The sequence below is a fragment of the Cherax quadricarinatus genome, chromosome 73 (assembly GCF_038502225.1).
Source record: "Cherax quadricarinatus isolate ZL_2023a chromosome 73, ASM3850222v1, whole genome shotgun sequence".
Taxonomy (NCBI): Eukaryota; Metazoa; Arthropoda; class Malacostraca; order Decapoda; family Parastacidae; genus Cherax; species Cherax quadricarinatus.
Window position 1 is genome coordinate 22,356,691 of NC_091364.1, and position 14,895 is coordinate 22,371,585.

A 14,895-nucleotide genomic window follows, 5' to 3' on the forward strand; every position below is an offset into this window, starting at 1 on the left:
TGCTCCCTCTCTCAATACCCATGGGGAGATGTTATCTGGCCCCATTGCCTTTGAGGTATCTAGCTCACTCAGAAGCCTCTTCACTTCTTCCTCGGTTGTGTGCACTGTGTCCAGCACTTGGTGGTGTGCCCCACCTCTCTGTCTTTCTGGAGTCCCTTCTGTCTCCTCTGTGAACACTTCTTTGAATCTCTTGTTGAGTTCTTCACATACTTTGTGGTCATTTCTTGTTGTCTCTCCTCCTTCCTTCCTTAGCCTGATTACCTGGTCCTTGACTGTTGTTTTCCTCCTGATGTGGCTGTACAACAGTTTCGGGTCAGATTTGGCTTTCGCTGCTATGTCATTTTCATATTGTCTTTGGGCCTCCCTTCTTATCTGTGCATATTCGTTTCTGGCTCTACGACTGTTCTCCTTATTCTCCTGGGTCCTTTGCCTTCTATATTTCTTCCATTCCCTAGCACACTTGGTTTTTGCCTCCCTGCACCTTTGGGTAAACCATGGGCTCATCCTGGCTTTTTCATTAATCCTGTTACCCTTGGGTACAAACCTCTCCTCAGCCTCCTTGCATTTTGTTGCTACATATTCCATCATCTCATTAACTGGCTTCCCTGCCAGTTCTCTGTCCCACTGAACCCCGTTCAGGTAGTTCCTCATTCCTGTGTAGTCCCCTTTCTTGTAGTTTGGCTTCATTCGTCCTGGCCTTCCTGCTTCTCCCTCCACTTGTAGCTCTACTGTGTATTCGAAGCTTAAAACCACATGGTCACTGGCCCCAAGGGGTCTTTCATATGTGATGTCCTCGATATCTGCACTACTCAAGGTGAATACTAAGTCCAGCCTTGCTGGTTCATCCTCTCCTCTCTCTCTTGTAGTGTCCCTTACGTGTTGGCACATGAAGTTTTCCAGTACCACCTCCATCATCTTAGCCCTCCATGTATCTTGGCCCCCATGTGGGTCCAAGTTCTCCCAATTGATCTCCTTGTGGTTAAAGTCACCCATGATCAGGAGCTTTGCCCTGCATGCATGAGCTCTTCTGGCCACTCTAGCCAGTGTGTCAACCATCGCTCTATTGCTCTCGTCGTACTCTTGCCTTGGCCTCCTGCTGTTCTGTGGTGGGTTATACATCACTGCTATTACAACCTTGGGACCTCCAGAGTGAAGTGTTCCCGCTATGTAATCACTTTCTTCTCCGCTGTCTCCTCTCTCCAGCTCATCAAAATTCCAGCGATTTTTGATCAGCAACGCCACTCCTCCACCCCCCCTGTTCCCTCTGTCTTTCCTCAGGATTTGGTATCCCATTGGAAAGATGGCATCTGTTATCATACCTGTAAGCTTGGTTTCTGTGAGAGCTATGATGTCCGGTGATGCTTCTTTGACTCTTTCATGCCACTCCTCCCACTTATTTGTTATTCCATCAGCGTTTGTGTACCATACCTTCAGTTTCCTTTCCAACACTGTGGTTTGGGGGGCCTGTGAGGGTGGGAGACCTGGTGGCATACTGTGGGATTCTATAGCTCGGTGTTGGGTGGAGGCTGTGGGTATGGATTGTAGTGTGTGTTGGGATGGTGTGATAGGTTGTATGGTTCTGAGAATAGTTGTGTGTGTGCTTGCCCTTGCTGTTCTGTTCTGCTCTGATTGACCTCTGCTGGTTCCCTCCTTGTCTCTTTTCCTAGCTCCTTTCGCTTTTTTGTCCTCTCCCTCAGCTGCTGTCGTTCTGATTTTGTTCTGTCTCTGTCTAGGAACACCCTCTTGTACTCTTCCGAGTATTTCAATCGTGGTTTCTCTTGGAGGATCCTGTTCCGCACTGTTTCCGTCCTGAGAATCAGCTTGATTGGTCAGTTTCTCCCCTTTGAGTACCTCCCTATTCTCTGAAAATTTACAATCTCGTCCATCTCTTCACCTATTTCCGTGATGATTTTCTCAATCTCCTTTCTTTCTTCCTGCTGCCTTTCAGTGTGTGTCCTTTCCTCTCTCTCCTGAAGCCCATGGATAAATACTGATTTTGCCCTTTCTTCCTCCCATTGCCTCACCCTCTGTGACTCTGGGTCCTGCCTGTATGTGGTCAGTTTCTCCCTTGATTTTTCCAGTGGCTCTTGATAGCCTGGTTGTGCCTCAGCATTCGACCTATCACCCTCTCCATCTGCAACCAGCTGATCTTCCCTTTCACTCCTTGGTCCTCCTTGGCAGGCTGATATGACCTTAGCATAATTCATAATTCCTTCCTTCCTGTTCGGCCTCGCAGCTTCATATGCTGTGTCTTCTCTGGTCACTGCCCCTGTAACTCGCTTCAGCCTATTTATCTCAACTTCTAGGACCCTTATCTTGGCTACTGCAGTTTCGACTTGTGCCTCCCAATTCTTTGTCTCCTTCTCCAACCTCTTTTCCAATTTCACAGAGAGCTCTTTCTCCATTTTTTCAGAAAGCTCTCCTAATTTTCTCTCCCACTCTTGTTCCATCCTTTTCCACTGCTCCTCCATCCACTCCTCCCTACCAGAACCATTCTCATCTGATCCTTGGTTCCTGCGAGTCCCCACCATTTTTTTTTTTTTTTTTTTTTTTTTTTTTTTTTTTTTTTTTTTTTTTTTTTTTTTTTTTTTTTTTGTGAGAGAAGAGAGAAGGGAAAGGTAGAGGTTGAGAGAGAGTGAAGGGAAGAGTAGGAGAGGGGAGAGTTAGAAGGGAAAATGGGGACGAGAGAGAGCAAGAGAGAGAGAGAGCAAGAGAGAGAGAGAGAGAGAGAGAGAGAGAGAGAGAGAGAGAGAGAGAGAGAGAGAGAGAGAGAGAGAGGGAGAGAGAGAGAGAAAGAGAAGGCAAAGAGGGGGAGAGAGAGGGGGCAGAGAGGGGGAGAAGGGGGAAAGAGGGGGAGATGGAAGAGCGAGAGGGGAGAGAGGCTAGGGGGAGAGGGAGGGGAGGAGGGGAGAGAGATGGGGAAAGGGAGAGGGGAGAGATAATGGGAGGGGACAGATGTGCGAGGGGGAGAGATGTTAGAGGGGAGAGATGGGAGAGGGAAGAGAGAGAGAGAGATAGGTAAAGAGTGATAGGTAGAGAGAGAGATATAGGTAAAGAGTGAGAAAGGTAGAGATAGGTCTACTTAGGGTAGAAAGAGGGGGGGAGAGGAGAAAGGTTCAGATGGTCAGTTCACCGGACGGTGTGAAATCCTGTGTATGTGTGTGTTTGCGTGTGTACTACAGCTTACAAGTGCTTGTTCCTGTGTGTGTATGTGTATGTGTATGTGTGTGTGTGTGTGTGTGTGTGTGTGTGTGTACATGTGTGTGTGTGTGTGTGTGTGTGTGTGTGTGTGTGTGTATGTGTGTGTGTATGTGTGTATGTGTGTGTGTGTATGAGTGTGTGTGTGTATGTGTATGTGTGTGTGTGTGTGTGTGTGTGTGTGTGTGTGTGTGTGTGTGTATGTGTGTGTGTGTGTGTATGTGTGTGTGTATGTGTGTGTGTATGTGTGTGTATGTGTGTGTGTGTGTGTGTGTGTGTGTGTGTGCGTGTGTGCATATGTGTGTGTGTATGTGTGTGTATGTGTATGTGTATGTGTATGTGTATGTGTGTGTGTGCGTGTGTGTGTGCGTGTGTGTGTGTGTGTATGTGTGTGTATGTGTATGTGTGTGTGTGTGTGTGTGTGTGTGTGTGTGTGTGTGTGTGTGTGTGTGTGTGTGTGTGTGTGTGTGCCCCCACTTCTAAGTATTCATACTGCTAATGAATACCGGTAGATACCAGTAATTCTAAGCTTACCAATACTTGTAACACTTATCGATTCTACTTCTAAAATTCAGAAAGTAGCTAGGTTGTAAAATTTAGCTTGTCTCAGCTTAAGTGTCTGATGTTATCCCTCACTACCGCTTTACTCCTTGCACTCTCCTCTATGTCTCAGCTTAAGTGTCTGACGTTATCCTTCACTACCGCTTTACTCCTTGCACTCTCCTCTATGCTATTTCTACTCTAATTCTGGTAATGGCTTGCAGGAGTGAGTGACCAGTATCTAACAGTGATGCAGTGATGCAAAATGCAACCTCAACAGGTGGAATACTTGCACTGACAGCGGTGTGATGACAAGTTGCCAGAAGCTGATGACATAGCCGTCTACATAGGCCTTCTCTCACTATTTTGTAACTCCTTCACCCATGATGTTTATAACCATATATGCTCATGCATCCCGCGTTCCTCAAGTGATTTCACTTTTCACTTATTACAGAATACACTTCACATTCGGTGTTACACTTTATATGTATAATGGCATACAAACTGTTGTGACGTCACTGCTTCAGTAGGCCTACTGCCACCTTCCCTTGTTGTATATTTTATTTTTTCTTTCTCCTTTTGCCTATTAACTTTTTCACTCTCACATTACGGTGCCCCACATTTCGCTTGTTAACCAAACGCTGGTAATTCTTGATCACCCATTTCCACACTCACTTTGATATTTTTATGTTTGTATCTGTGTGGCAACAGTGCCTAGTAGATCCACAACGGTTTGGCACTTTTAAAAGAAAATACTGAATTTAGGTTTCCCCTCGAATTTTTTCAACTAATAACTATAGTTATCACTCGTAGGTTTGTTCACTGACTTTGTCACTACCACTGATTACTGCTAGGGGTTATTGCACCCCTCAAAAACACGAAGGTTCTCGGAGCCTTGTGTACCCACGTCTGCACCCACCATGTGTGTGTGTGTGTATGTGTGTGTGACTCAACAATCAATATTTGCACTAATAACTCACTACAGTTGTGACCGGGTGTGGAAGTGTGAATTGCTCATTACTCTAAAATTTGTTCATGATTGTAGCCATGTATAAACGTAAGTAACCATTCTTACAGTATTCATTACCTTTGTAACTTGTGAGTTCATTATCTTTGTAACTTGTGAGTTCATTACCTTGTACCTAGTTCAGCTATCAAAACTTTGGGGCCCGGTCCCTGGACCCATTGTGTACCTCTGTAATCTGTAAATACCTTTGTAACTTGTCATGATTGTGACTAGACCTACCTGGAGTTCATTACCTTTGTAAATTGTGAGTTCATTACCTTTGTAAATTGTGAATTCATTACCTCTGTAACTTGCTCAGCTATCAAAACTTTGAGGTCCAGTCCCTGGACCCATTATGTACCTCTGTAATCTTTTGACTACCGCCCACAGGATGGGTATGGGGTGCATAATAAACATATTAAACTAACTAACCAAACTCTCTACTCATGGGAACTCTTCTATCCTCTGCCTTCCCTACATTTCCAGTCTTTCTAATCTCAACAATTCTCTCCATCCCTTAGACATCAAGCTTACCTTCCACCAGACTAACACTCTTCGCACTAATCTCGTTCATACCTCTCCTCCCTCTACAGATGTTCCTGGTGTCTACTCTATTTCTTGCTCCTCCTGTCCTCTTCAATACTTCGGAGAAACTGGTCAATCTCTTTCTGACAGACTTAGGGAACACAAAAATAGTGTTAGGCTTGCCGACACTAACAATGCTCTTTTCTGTCACATCAGAGATCATAGCCATCCTATTGACTGGTCTTCTGTTAAAACTGTCTTCCCTACTTCCAACTCGAACAGTCGCCATCTAGTTGAATCCTCTCTAATACACAACTTTCCTTGTATGAACCTTAGCCCTGGCTTCGTCTCTGTAGATGCCTTCCTCTCCCACTACATTGTAAAATGCTCCAAACTTCAGAACACCAGTGACTTAACCTCAATCCTCATTTTTTCTTTTTCTTTTTCTTCTTCTTTCTCTTCCCCTTTCCTCTTTCCTTTTCTCCTCTGGGTTGTCTTTTTTTCTCTCTCCTGTCTTGTGTTTCTGTTCCTTCTTCATTTATTTCACCACTTCCCCTTTCACACACCTCTATGCGCTTGCTCTCCCTCTGTGGGCATCTAGCTCTCTTGCAGTTCTCCCCTTCCTTTGTATTTGACTGGCTCGTCTTCCTTATTTCCCACTTCTACCACTACCACTACTACTACCTCTTCTTCTACTACTACTACAACTACTGATGAAATTAAGACACATGTGCTGTGTCTGGTTGTCTTTGTTGTGGACGTTTCGCCATCCAGTGGCTGGCTGGATGGCAAAACGTCTACGATGGGGATGCCCTGGTGTTGCGCATGTGTCTTAATTTCATCTTGCTGGTATTATATACAATTCTTGTACTACTATTACTACTACTACCACCACCTCTTCCTGCCTATATATAGCCGTCCTGCTCCACCTCTGGTTAGTGTGACTTTGTCAATGGTCCAGATCGGACCGAAACGTCGTCGTAAGCTTCTCTCTTTTATGTGCGGGTTATTTGTGTATCGTTCCAGTCACGGTATTGTGCCTTTTTTGTTATTAATGTATTCAGATATTTGGGAGTGGACGTGTCAGCGGATGGGTCTATGAAAGAAGAGATGAATCATAGAATTGATGAGGGGAAAAGAGTGAGTGGTGCACTTAGGAGTCTGTGGAGACAAAGAACTTTGTCCTTGGAAGCAAAGAGGGGAATGTATGAGAGTATAGTTTTACCAACACTCCTGTATGGATGTGAAGCATGGGTGATGAATGTTGCAGCGAGGAGAAGGCTGGAGGCAGTGGAGATGTCATGTCTGAGGGCAATGTGTGGTGTGAATAAAATGCAGAGAATTCATAGTTTGGAAGTTAGGAGGAGGTGCGGGATTGTCAAAACTGCTGTCGAGAGGACTGAGGAAGGGTTGTTGAGGTGGTTCAGACATGTAAAAAGAATGGAGCGAAACAGAATGACTTTAAGAGTGTATCAGTCTATAGTGGAAGGAAGGCGGGGTAGGGGTCGGCCTAGGAAAGGTTGGAGGGAGGGGGTAAAGGAGGTTTTGTGTGCGAGGGGCTTAGACTTCCAGTGGGCATGCATGAGCGCGTTTGATAGGAGTGAATGGAGACAAATGGTTTTTAATACTTGACGTGCTGTTGGAGTGTGTGCAAAGTAATATTTATGAAGGGATTCAGGGAAGCTGGCAGGCCAGACTTGAGTCCTGGAGATGGGAAGTACAGTGTCTGCACTCTGAAGGAGGGGTGTTAATGTTGCAGTTTAAAAACTGTAGTGTAAAGCACCCTTCTGACCCTTGTGACCATACAATCCCATGGAAGGCCTTATGAAAGTTTTGCTCACCTTGAGGTGGGTAAAGCAACACGGGTTCGATCCCCTGGCTAGTCGCAGTGTTGTTATTGATGTACAGTAGACCGTCATTTAACATGGTAGTTACATTCCTGAAAACACCGTGTTAGGTAAAAAACTGTGTTAGATGAACTGAAGAACTTATGGGAAAAATAGGGTTACGTTCCTGAGAGCCCCAAAAAAGCCAAACAACATTTTTTTAGGCCTCCACATCTTACAAAAATAAAAGTGAATGTGTAATTGTAGTTCATTGTTGTAATGCATTATGTTGTTTTTACTGCTTAAGACTGCAAATGTAACAGAAATAATAGTATTTCTTACCTTAAATTGTGGATGCTGGTGTTTGTGGATGATTGTGAAGAGAGTTGAGAGTTATGCTGTGGCCCTACTGGGTTGAGGTGGATGATAGAGGTTCTGGTACTGAAGTTGATGGTTATACTGGAATGTCTAACTTTAAGTCATTCAGTCAGTCAAGTCATTCAGTAAGTCAGTCAAGTCATTCAGTAAATCAGTCAAGTCATTCAGTAAGTCAGTCAAGCTTGTAGCAGAGAAGTTGGACTGGACACGTATGAAGTACAAATGCTGGGATAATGGGGTGGTGTTGGGGGGTGGCTGGGGATGGCGGGAGATCTCCCCCACTGATCCACAACAAGGTGGCCGCTTGAGGAAAAGGGATGTTTTTTTTCCTTCCCACAAACTGAACTGTGTTCAATTCATTTTACGATGTGTTACATAAAATTGTGTCACAATTCTTCAATCGTGCTATACCCAAATTGTGCCAAATAAAGTTGTGCTAAATGACAGTCTACTGTGTGTATATACGTATATTTACATAGAAATATTACAGAACATAGTTTATCTACTTTTTTTTTTTACAGTTCCAGCATCAGCTCCTGGAGACGTGCGCATAACAGTGCGTGAGGATAGTTCTGTGCTCATCAGGTGGTCACATATAAGTGCCGAGGATGCCCGAGGAAAGTTGGTGGGCTACAAGGTAACAATAAGTTACAATGGTAGCCAAACCACAGAGACAGTGATGAAGCCCTGGCTGGAAGCTCGCAGTCTCTTACCTGGCCATCTCTATACTGTGCGCGTGGCAGCTCTTACAGCAGCAGGTCCTGGGCCCTTCAGTGATCCAGTCTTGCTGGATGCTGGGCCCAATGATGCCCACATCATTCATAGGGGTAATGTAGACAGTAGTGGTTCTGTAATATATGCATCACCACAGCCACAGTGGCTAGTGTACTTGCTGATACCTCTAGTATTGTTGGTGTTCATGATCACCTTAGTGTATATTAGGCAGCTCCGTAAAAAAGCTTCATCCTCAAACCCGCCTCAAGTATCCACTATCTACCAAGACCCGTCCATCTACCCAGATCAAAACTCTATCAATATGTATGGCGAGAATAAATTGTGGCATCCCTCAGAGAGTGACAAGGACTCTAGTGTGTCATCAGCTCGACTTTTCCATCCACATAAACAGATGAACGAGTATGCAGAACCACGAGTGCAGGAGCTTGATGATTCAACAGAACTGTACGTCACAACAGCATTACTGACACCACCTTCACCTAACCTGAATTACAATATTCCCTGGCAACATCAAGGTGATGATTCTAGAGTCCAGGTCAACTGGGGTGCATTCCTTCCTCCTCCACCTGCCTGTCCACCACCACTTGACCTAGATGACCTGGCTAATGGCAGTAACCACCAAGGTCCCAACAAAACATCTCCAGATTCCCAACATGACAATAACTGCAGGTTCGAGGAGTGTGAGCGAGCATACAGTGATGCCTCTGAACACACCTATGATGTGTATACACAGGTAATGCCTGTTGAGTGTCAGGATGGACTCCTCACCTTCAATACAAAGCTGGAACGTGACTGTCGTAAAGTCAAAGTTGAGTGTCACCCTTCACTTTCTGCGGATCCACCATGAAGCAACACACTAATACCATGCTGCTGTTCAACAAATCTACCATACACAGACCGGACTAGCTAACTCATATATATAACAAAAGCATAACATCAGCATCAGTTGATTCTGCAGACTTACTAGTTAGTAGCACATGCTAGAACCAATTCAACAGAGTCATCAGATGCTAGTGCATGCTTTCTAGCTGAGCGAGTAATGCTAGTACCCATGTCTGGTTTCGAGAGTTCTACTCTCGAAGCCTAGCCTGTGGCCTGACTTTATTGTTGTCTGACCGTGACCTGCTGCTGCTGCTAGTGACCTGCAGGTATACATAGCCATCATAACTTGGATGATTTTCATGTATAAGGAAAATTATCCAAAAACCCTCTGTGCAAAAGGAAACTTGACAAGTTTTCAAGCTGGTTTATGATGAGTTAAGTTTTGGTACCTATATTGGACTGCATGTGGATAGCACCAACAGCCTGGTTAAACAGGCCATCAACAAGGATACCTTGTCAGTGGCCGCACCACAGGGATGGTGTCCACTGAAATTATCTTCAGGTAATCTCTCATGAAATCTGTAGTATCTGGCCAATACACCCACCACTCTACAACACACGGTGTCCGTGTCCGTGGTGGCAGCAGTCCGTGCCTCAAGAACACCACCAGACTGAGAGAACATACTGGCATAATGAACAGTGGACGAGCCATGACAGCCTCAGTCTTCAACCAAGTTACGAGAATGTAAGAATGACTGTCACACTACCATGCACGGAACAGTTCAAAGCCACCATGGATGGAACAGTTCAAAGCCACCATGGATGGAACAGTTCAAAGCCACCATGGATGGAACAGTTCAAAGCTACCATGGATGGAACAATTCAAAGCCACCATGGATGGAACAATTCAAAGCTACCATGGATGGAACAATTCAAAGCTACCATGGATGGAACAATTCAAAGCTACCATGGATGGAACAATTCAAAGCCACCATGGATGGAACAATTCAAAGCTACCATGGATGGAACAATTCAAAGCCACCATGCATGCAACAGTTCAAAGCCACCATGGATGTAACAGTTCAAAGCCACTATGGATGGAACAATTCAAAGCAACCATGGATGGAATAGTTCAAAGCAAACTCTCATATTGAAAACAAATCATCAGGCATTTTGTTCCATGGTAAAACATTCATCATGACCTGGTAATTGTCCAGCACAGACTGAGATGGTCATCTGAAGATTAGTCTCTTATTTGTGAATGATGATAATGTATAAATACTAATAAATGTATATACACTTACTTTAATATTTATTTGAAAAATTAATGTATCTTGATGTTAGTTTATTGGTAAATTGCAACCATAAATTCCTTCATACAGTCAATAGGCTTTAATTCTAACAAATTAGCTATAGCAAGTGATCCTCCAATTCTCAAATGGTCATGTAGTAGTGTTCTCAAAGTTGGTATCATTAAGGGTGACAACTTACCATTGGTATCGACAACATGAGTGACTAGCAGTTACTTCTTAATTTCTTAAGTGTCATGTAGACATTACTTTAGTAACATCCTCTCTCACCCTAGATAAACTTTACCTTAATGAGACATCTCACACTTGTGTTACTCACCTTTAGTAATGGTTCTCACTCTAATAGTAAACACCTCACAGTCTCGTACTAGTGCCATACTGTATCTTAACACAGTGATAACTAATACCTCCGTGTCATAGACCACCACACCCTAGTGATGACTAGCACACCCTAGTGATGACCAGCATACCCTAGTGATGACTAGCACACCCTAGTGATGACTAGCACACCCTTGTGATGGCCAGCATACCCTAGTGATGACTAGCACACCCTAGTGATGACTAGCACACCCTTGTGATGGCCAGCACACCCTAGTGATGACCAACACACCCTAGTGATGACCAACACATCCTGGTGATACACTGATTTTTTTCTCTAAACCCACAAAGATACATACGAATCATGACACTGTAAACACCTTTGTCCTACAAGTAATGTTGTGTACACAAACACTGGGTAATATACCTGGTATTAAAGTCACCTTATGTTCGTTACACATCATTAATAACAACTTCCAACACTGCCAACACACAAACTACAATCATTGCTCTAGTTACTTTGCTGACAAACAAAACACCAACTATAATTGATAATAATAATATTACATGTTATAATTGTACAATGGTGCCAGACAATGCTAGCTGGTTGTGTCACATTGTACAGTGTTGCCAGACAATGATAGCTGTTTGTGTCACATTGTACAGTGTTGCCAGAAAATGCTAGCTGGTTGTGTCACATTGCACAGTATTGCCAGACAATGCTAGCTGGTTGTGTCACATTGTACAGTGTTGCCAGACAATGCTAGCTGGTTGTGTCACATTGTACAGTGCTGCCAGACAATGATAGCTGCTTGTGTCACATTGTACAGTGTTGCCAGACAATGCTAGCTGGTTGTGTCACATTGTACAGTGTTGCCAGACAATGCTAGCTGGTTGTGTCACATTGTACAGTGTTGCCAGACAATGCTAGCTGGTTGTGTCACATTGTACAGTGTTGCCAGACAATGCTAGCTGGTTGTGTCACATTGTGCAGTGTTGCCAGACAATGCTAGCTGGTTGTGTCACATTGTACAGTGTTGCCAGACAATGCTAGCTGGTTGTGTCACATTGTACAGTGTTGCCAGACAATGCTAGCTGGTTGTGTCATATTGTGCAGTGTTGCCAGACAATGCTAGCTGGTTGTGTCACATTGTACAGTGTTGCCAGACAATGCTAGCTGGTTGTGTCACATTGTACAGTGTTGCCAGACAATGCTAGCTGGTTGTGTCACATTGTACAGTGTTGCCAGACAATGCTAGCTGGTTGTGTCACATTGTACAGTGTTGCCAGACAATGCTAGCTGGTTGTGTCACATTGTGCAGTGTTGCCAGACAATGCTAGCTGGTTGTGTCACATTGTACAGTGTTGCCAGACAATGCTAGCTGGTTGTGTCACATTGTACAGTGTTGCCAGACAATGCTAGCTGGTTGTGTCACATTGTACAGTGTTGCCAGACAATGCTAGCTGGTTGTGTCACATTGAACAGTGTTGCCAGACAATGCTAGCTGGTTGTGTCACATTGAACAGTGTTGCCAGACAATGCTAGCTGGTTGTGTCACATTGTACAGTGTTGCCAGACAATGCTAGCTGGTTGTGTCACATTGTACAGTGTTGCCAGACAATGCTAGCTGGTTGCATCACATTGTACAGTGTTGCCAGACAATGCTAGCTGGTTGAGTAACATTGTACAGTGTTGCCAGACAATGCTAGCTGGTTGTGTCACATTGTACAGTGTTGCCAGACAATGCTAGCTGGTTGTGTCACATTGTACAGTGTTGCCAGACAATGCTAGCTGGTTGTGTCACATTGTACAGTGTTGCCAGACAATGCTAGCTGGTTGCATCACATTGTACAGTGTTGCCAGACAATGCTAGCTGGTTGTGTCACATTGTACAGTGTTGCCAGACAATGCTAGCTGGTTGTGTCACATTGTACAGTGTTGCCAGACAATGCTGGCTGGTTGTGTCACATTGTACAGTGTTGCCAGACAATGCTAGCTGGTTGTGTCACATTGTACAGTGTTGCCAGACAATGCTAGCTGGTTGTGTCACATTGTACAGTGTTGCCAGACAATGCTAGCTGGTTGTGTCACATTGTACAGTGTTGCCAGACAATGCTAGCTGGTTGTGTCACATTGTACAGTGTTGCCAGACAATGCTAGCTGGTTGTGTCACATTGTACAGTGTTGCCAGACAATGCTAGCTGGTTGTGTCACATTGTACAGTGTTGCCAGACAATGCTAGCTGGTTGTGTCACATTGTACAGTGTTGCCAGACAATGCTAGCTGGTTGTGTCACATTGTACAGTGTTGCCAGACAATGCTAGCTGGTTGTGTCACATTGTACAGTGTTGCCAGACAATGCTAGCTGGTTGTGTCACATTGTACAGTGTTGCCAGACAATGCTAGCTGGTTGTGTCACATTGTGCAGTGTTGCCAGACAATGCTAGCTGGTTGTGTCACATTGTACAGTGTTGCCAGACAATGCTAGCTGGTTGTGTCACATTGTACAGTGTTGCCAGACAATGCTAGCTGGTTGTGTCACATTGTACTAGTCAGTTGTATACAGGTAAATACTTATTATTTTTATATTAAAATGTTTCCTGTTTATATAAACGAGTCTCACTGTATCCTGGAGGTAGACTACACTTGTCTACCTGGAGGCAGGTAGACTACACTTGTCTACCTGGAGGCAGGTAGACTACACTTGTCTACCTGGAGGCAGGTAGACTACACTTGTCTACCTGGAGGCAGGTAGACTACACTTGTCTACCTGGAGGCAGGTAGACTACACTTGTCTACCTGGAGGCAGGTAGACTACACTTGTCTACCTGGAGGCAGGTAGACTACACTTGTCTACCTGGAGGCAGGTAGACTACACTTGTCTACCTGGAGGCAGGTAGACTACACTTGTCTACCTGGAGGCAGGTAGACTACACTTGTCTACCTGGAGGCAGGTAGACTACACTTGTCTACCTGGAGGCAGGTAGACTACACTTGTCTACCTGGAGGCAGGTAGACTACACTTGTCTACCTGGAGGCAGGTAGACTACACTTGTCTACCTGGAGGCAGGTAGACTACACTTGTCTACCTGGAGGCAGGTAGACTACACTTGTCTACCTGGAGGCAGGTAGACTACACTTGTCTACCTGGAGGCAGGTAGACTACACTTGTCTACCTGGAGGCAGGTAGACTACACTTGTCTACCTGGAGGCAGGTAGACTACACTTGTCTACCTGGAGGCAGGTAGACTACACTTGTCTACCTGGAGGCAGGTAGACTACACTTGTCTACCTGGAGGCAGGTAGACTACACTTGTCTACCTGGAGGCAGGTAGACTACACTTGTCTACCTGGAGGCAGGTAGACTACACTTGTCTACCTGGAGGCAGGTAGACTACACTTGTCTACCTGGAGGCAGGTAGACTACACTTGTCTACCTGGAGGCAGGTAGACTACACTTGTCTACCTGGAGGCAGGTAGACTACACTTGTCTACCTGGAGGCAGGTAGACTACACTTGTCTACCTGGAGGCAGGTAGACTACACTTGTCTACCTGGAGGCAGGTAGACTACACTTGTCTACCTGGAGGCAGGTAGACTACACTTGTCTACCTGGAGGCAGGTAGACTACACTTGTCTACCTGGAGGCAGGTAGACTACACTTGTCTACCTAGAGGCAGGTAGACTACACTTGTCTACCTGGAGGCAGATAGACTACACTTGTCTACCTGGAGGCAGGTAGACCACACTTGTCTACCTGGAGGCAGGTAGACTACACTTGTCTACCTGGAGGCAGGTAGACTACACTTGTCTACCTGGAGGCAGGTAGACTACACTTGTCTACCTGGAGGCAGGTAGACTACACTTGTCTACCTGGAGGCAGGTAGACTACACTTGTCTACCTGGAGGCAGGTAGACTACACTTGTCTACCTGGAGGCAGGTAGACTACACTTGTCTACCTGGAGGCAGGTAGACTACACTTGTCTACCTGGAGGCAGGTAGACTACACTTGTCTACCTGGAGGCAGGTAGACTACACTTGTCTACCTGGAGGCAGGTAGAATACACTTGTCTACCTGGAGGCAGGTAGACTACACTTGTCTACCTGGAGGCAGGTAGAATACACTTGTCTACCTGGAGGCAGGTAGACTACACTTGTCTACCTGGAGGCAGGTAGACTACACTTGTCTACCTGGAGGCAGGTAGACTACACTTGTCTACCTGGAGGCAGGTAGAC

The 14,895-nt window shown here is 45.1% G+C and overlaps 1 protein-coding gene across 1 annotated transcript in view; it reads left to right on the forward strand.

Moving 5' to 3' along the window:
• LOC128701089 (roundabout homolog 2-like) overlaps positions 1-10,130 on the forward strand; it is a 66,181-nt gene extending 56,051 nt beyond the window's left edge. Inside the window, exon 4 of the mRNA XM_070100640.1 lies at positions 7,995-10,130. Within this exon, the coding sequence (XP_069956741.1) occupies positions 7,995-9,055 (1,061 nt within the window). The 3' untranslated portion in view covers positions 9,056-10,130. The remainder of the gene's footprint in view (positions 1-7,994) is intronic.
• Positions 10,131-14,895: the final 4,765 nt, after the last annotated feature.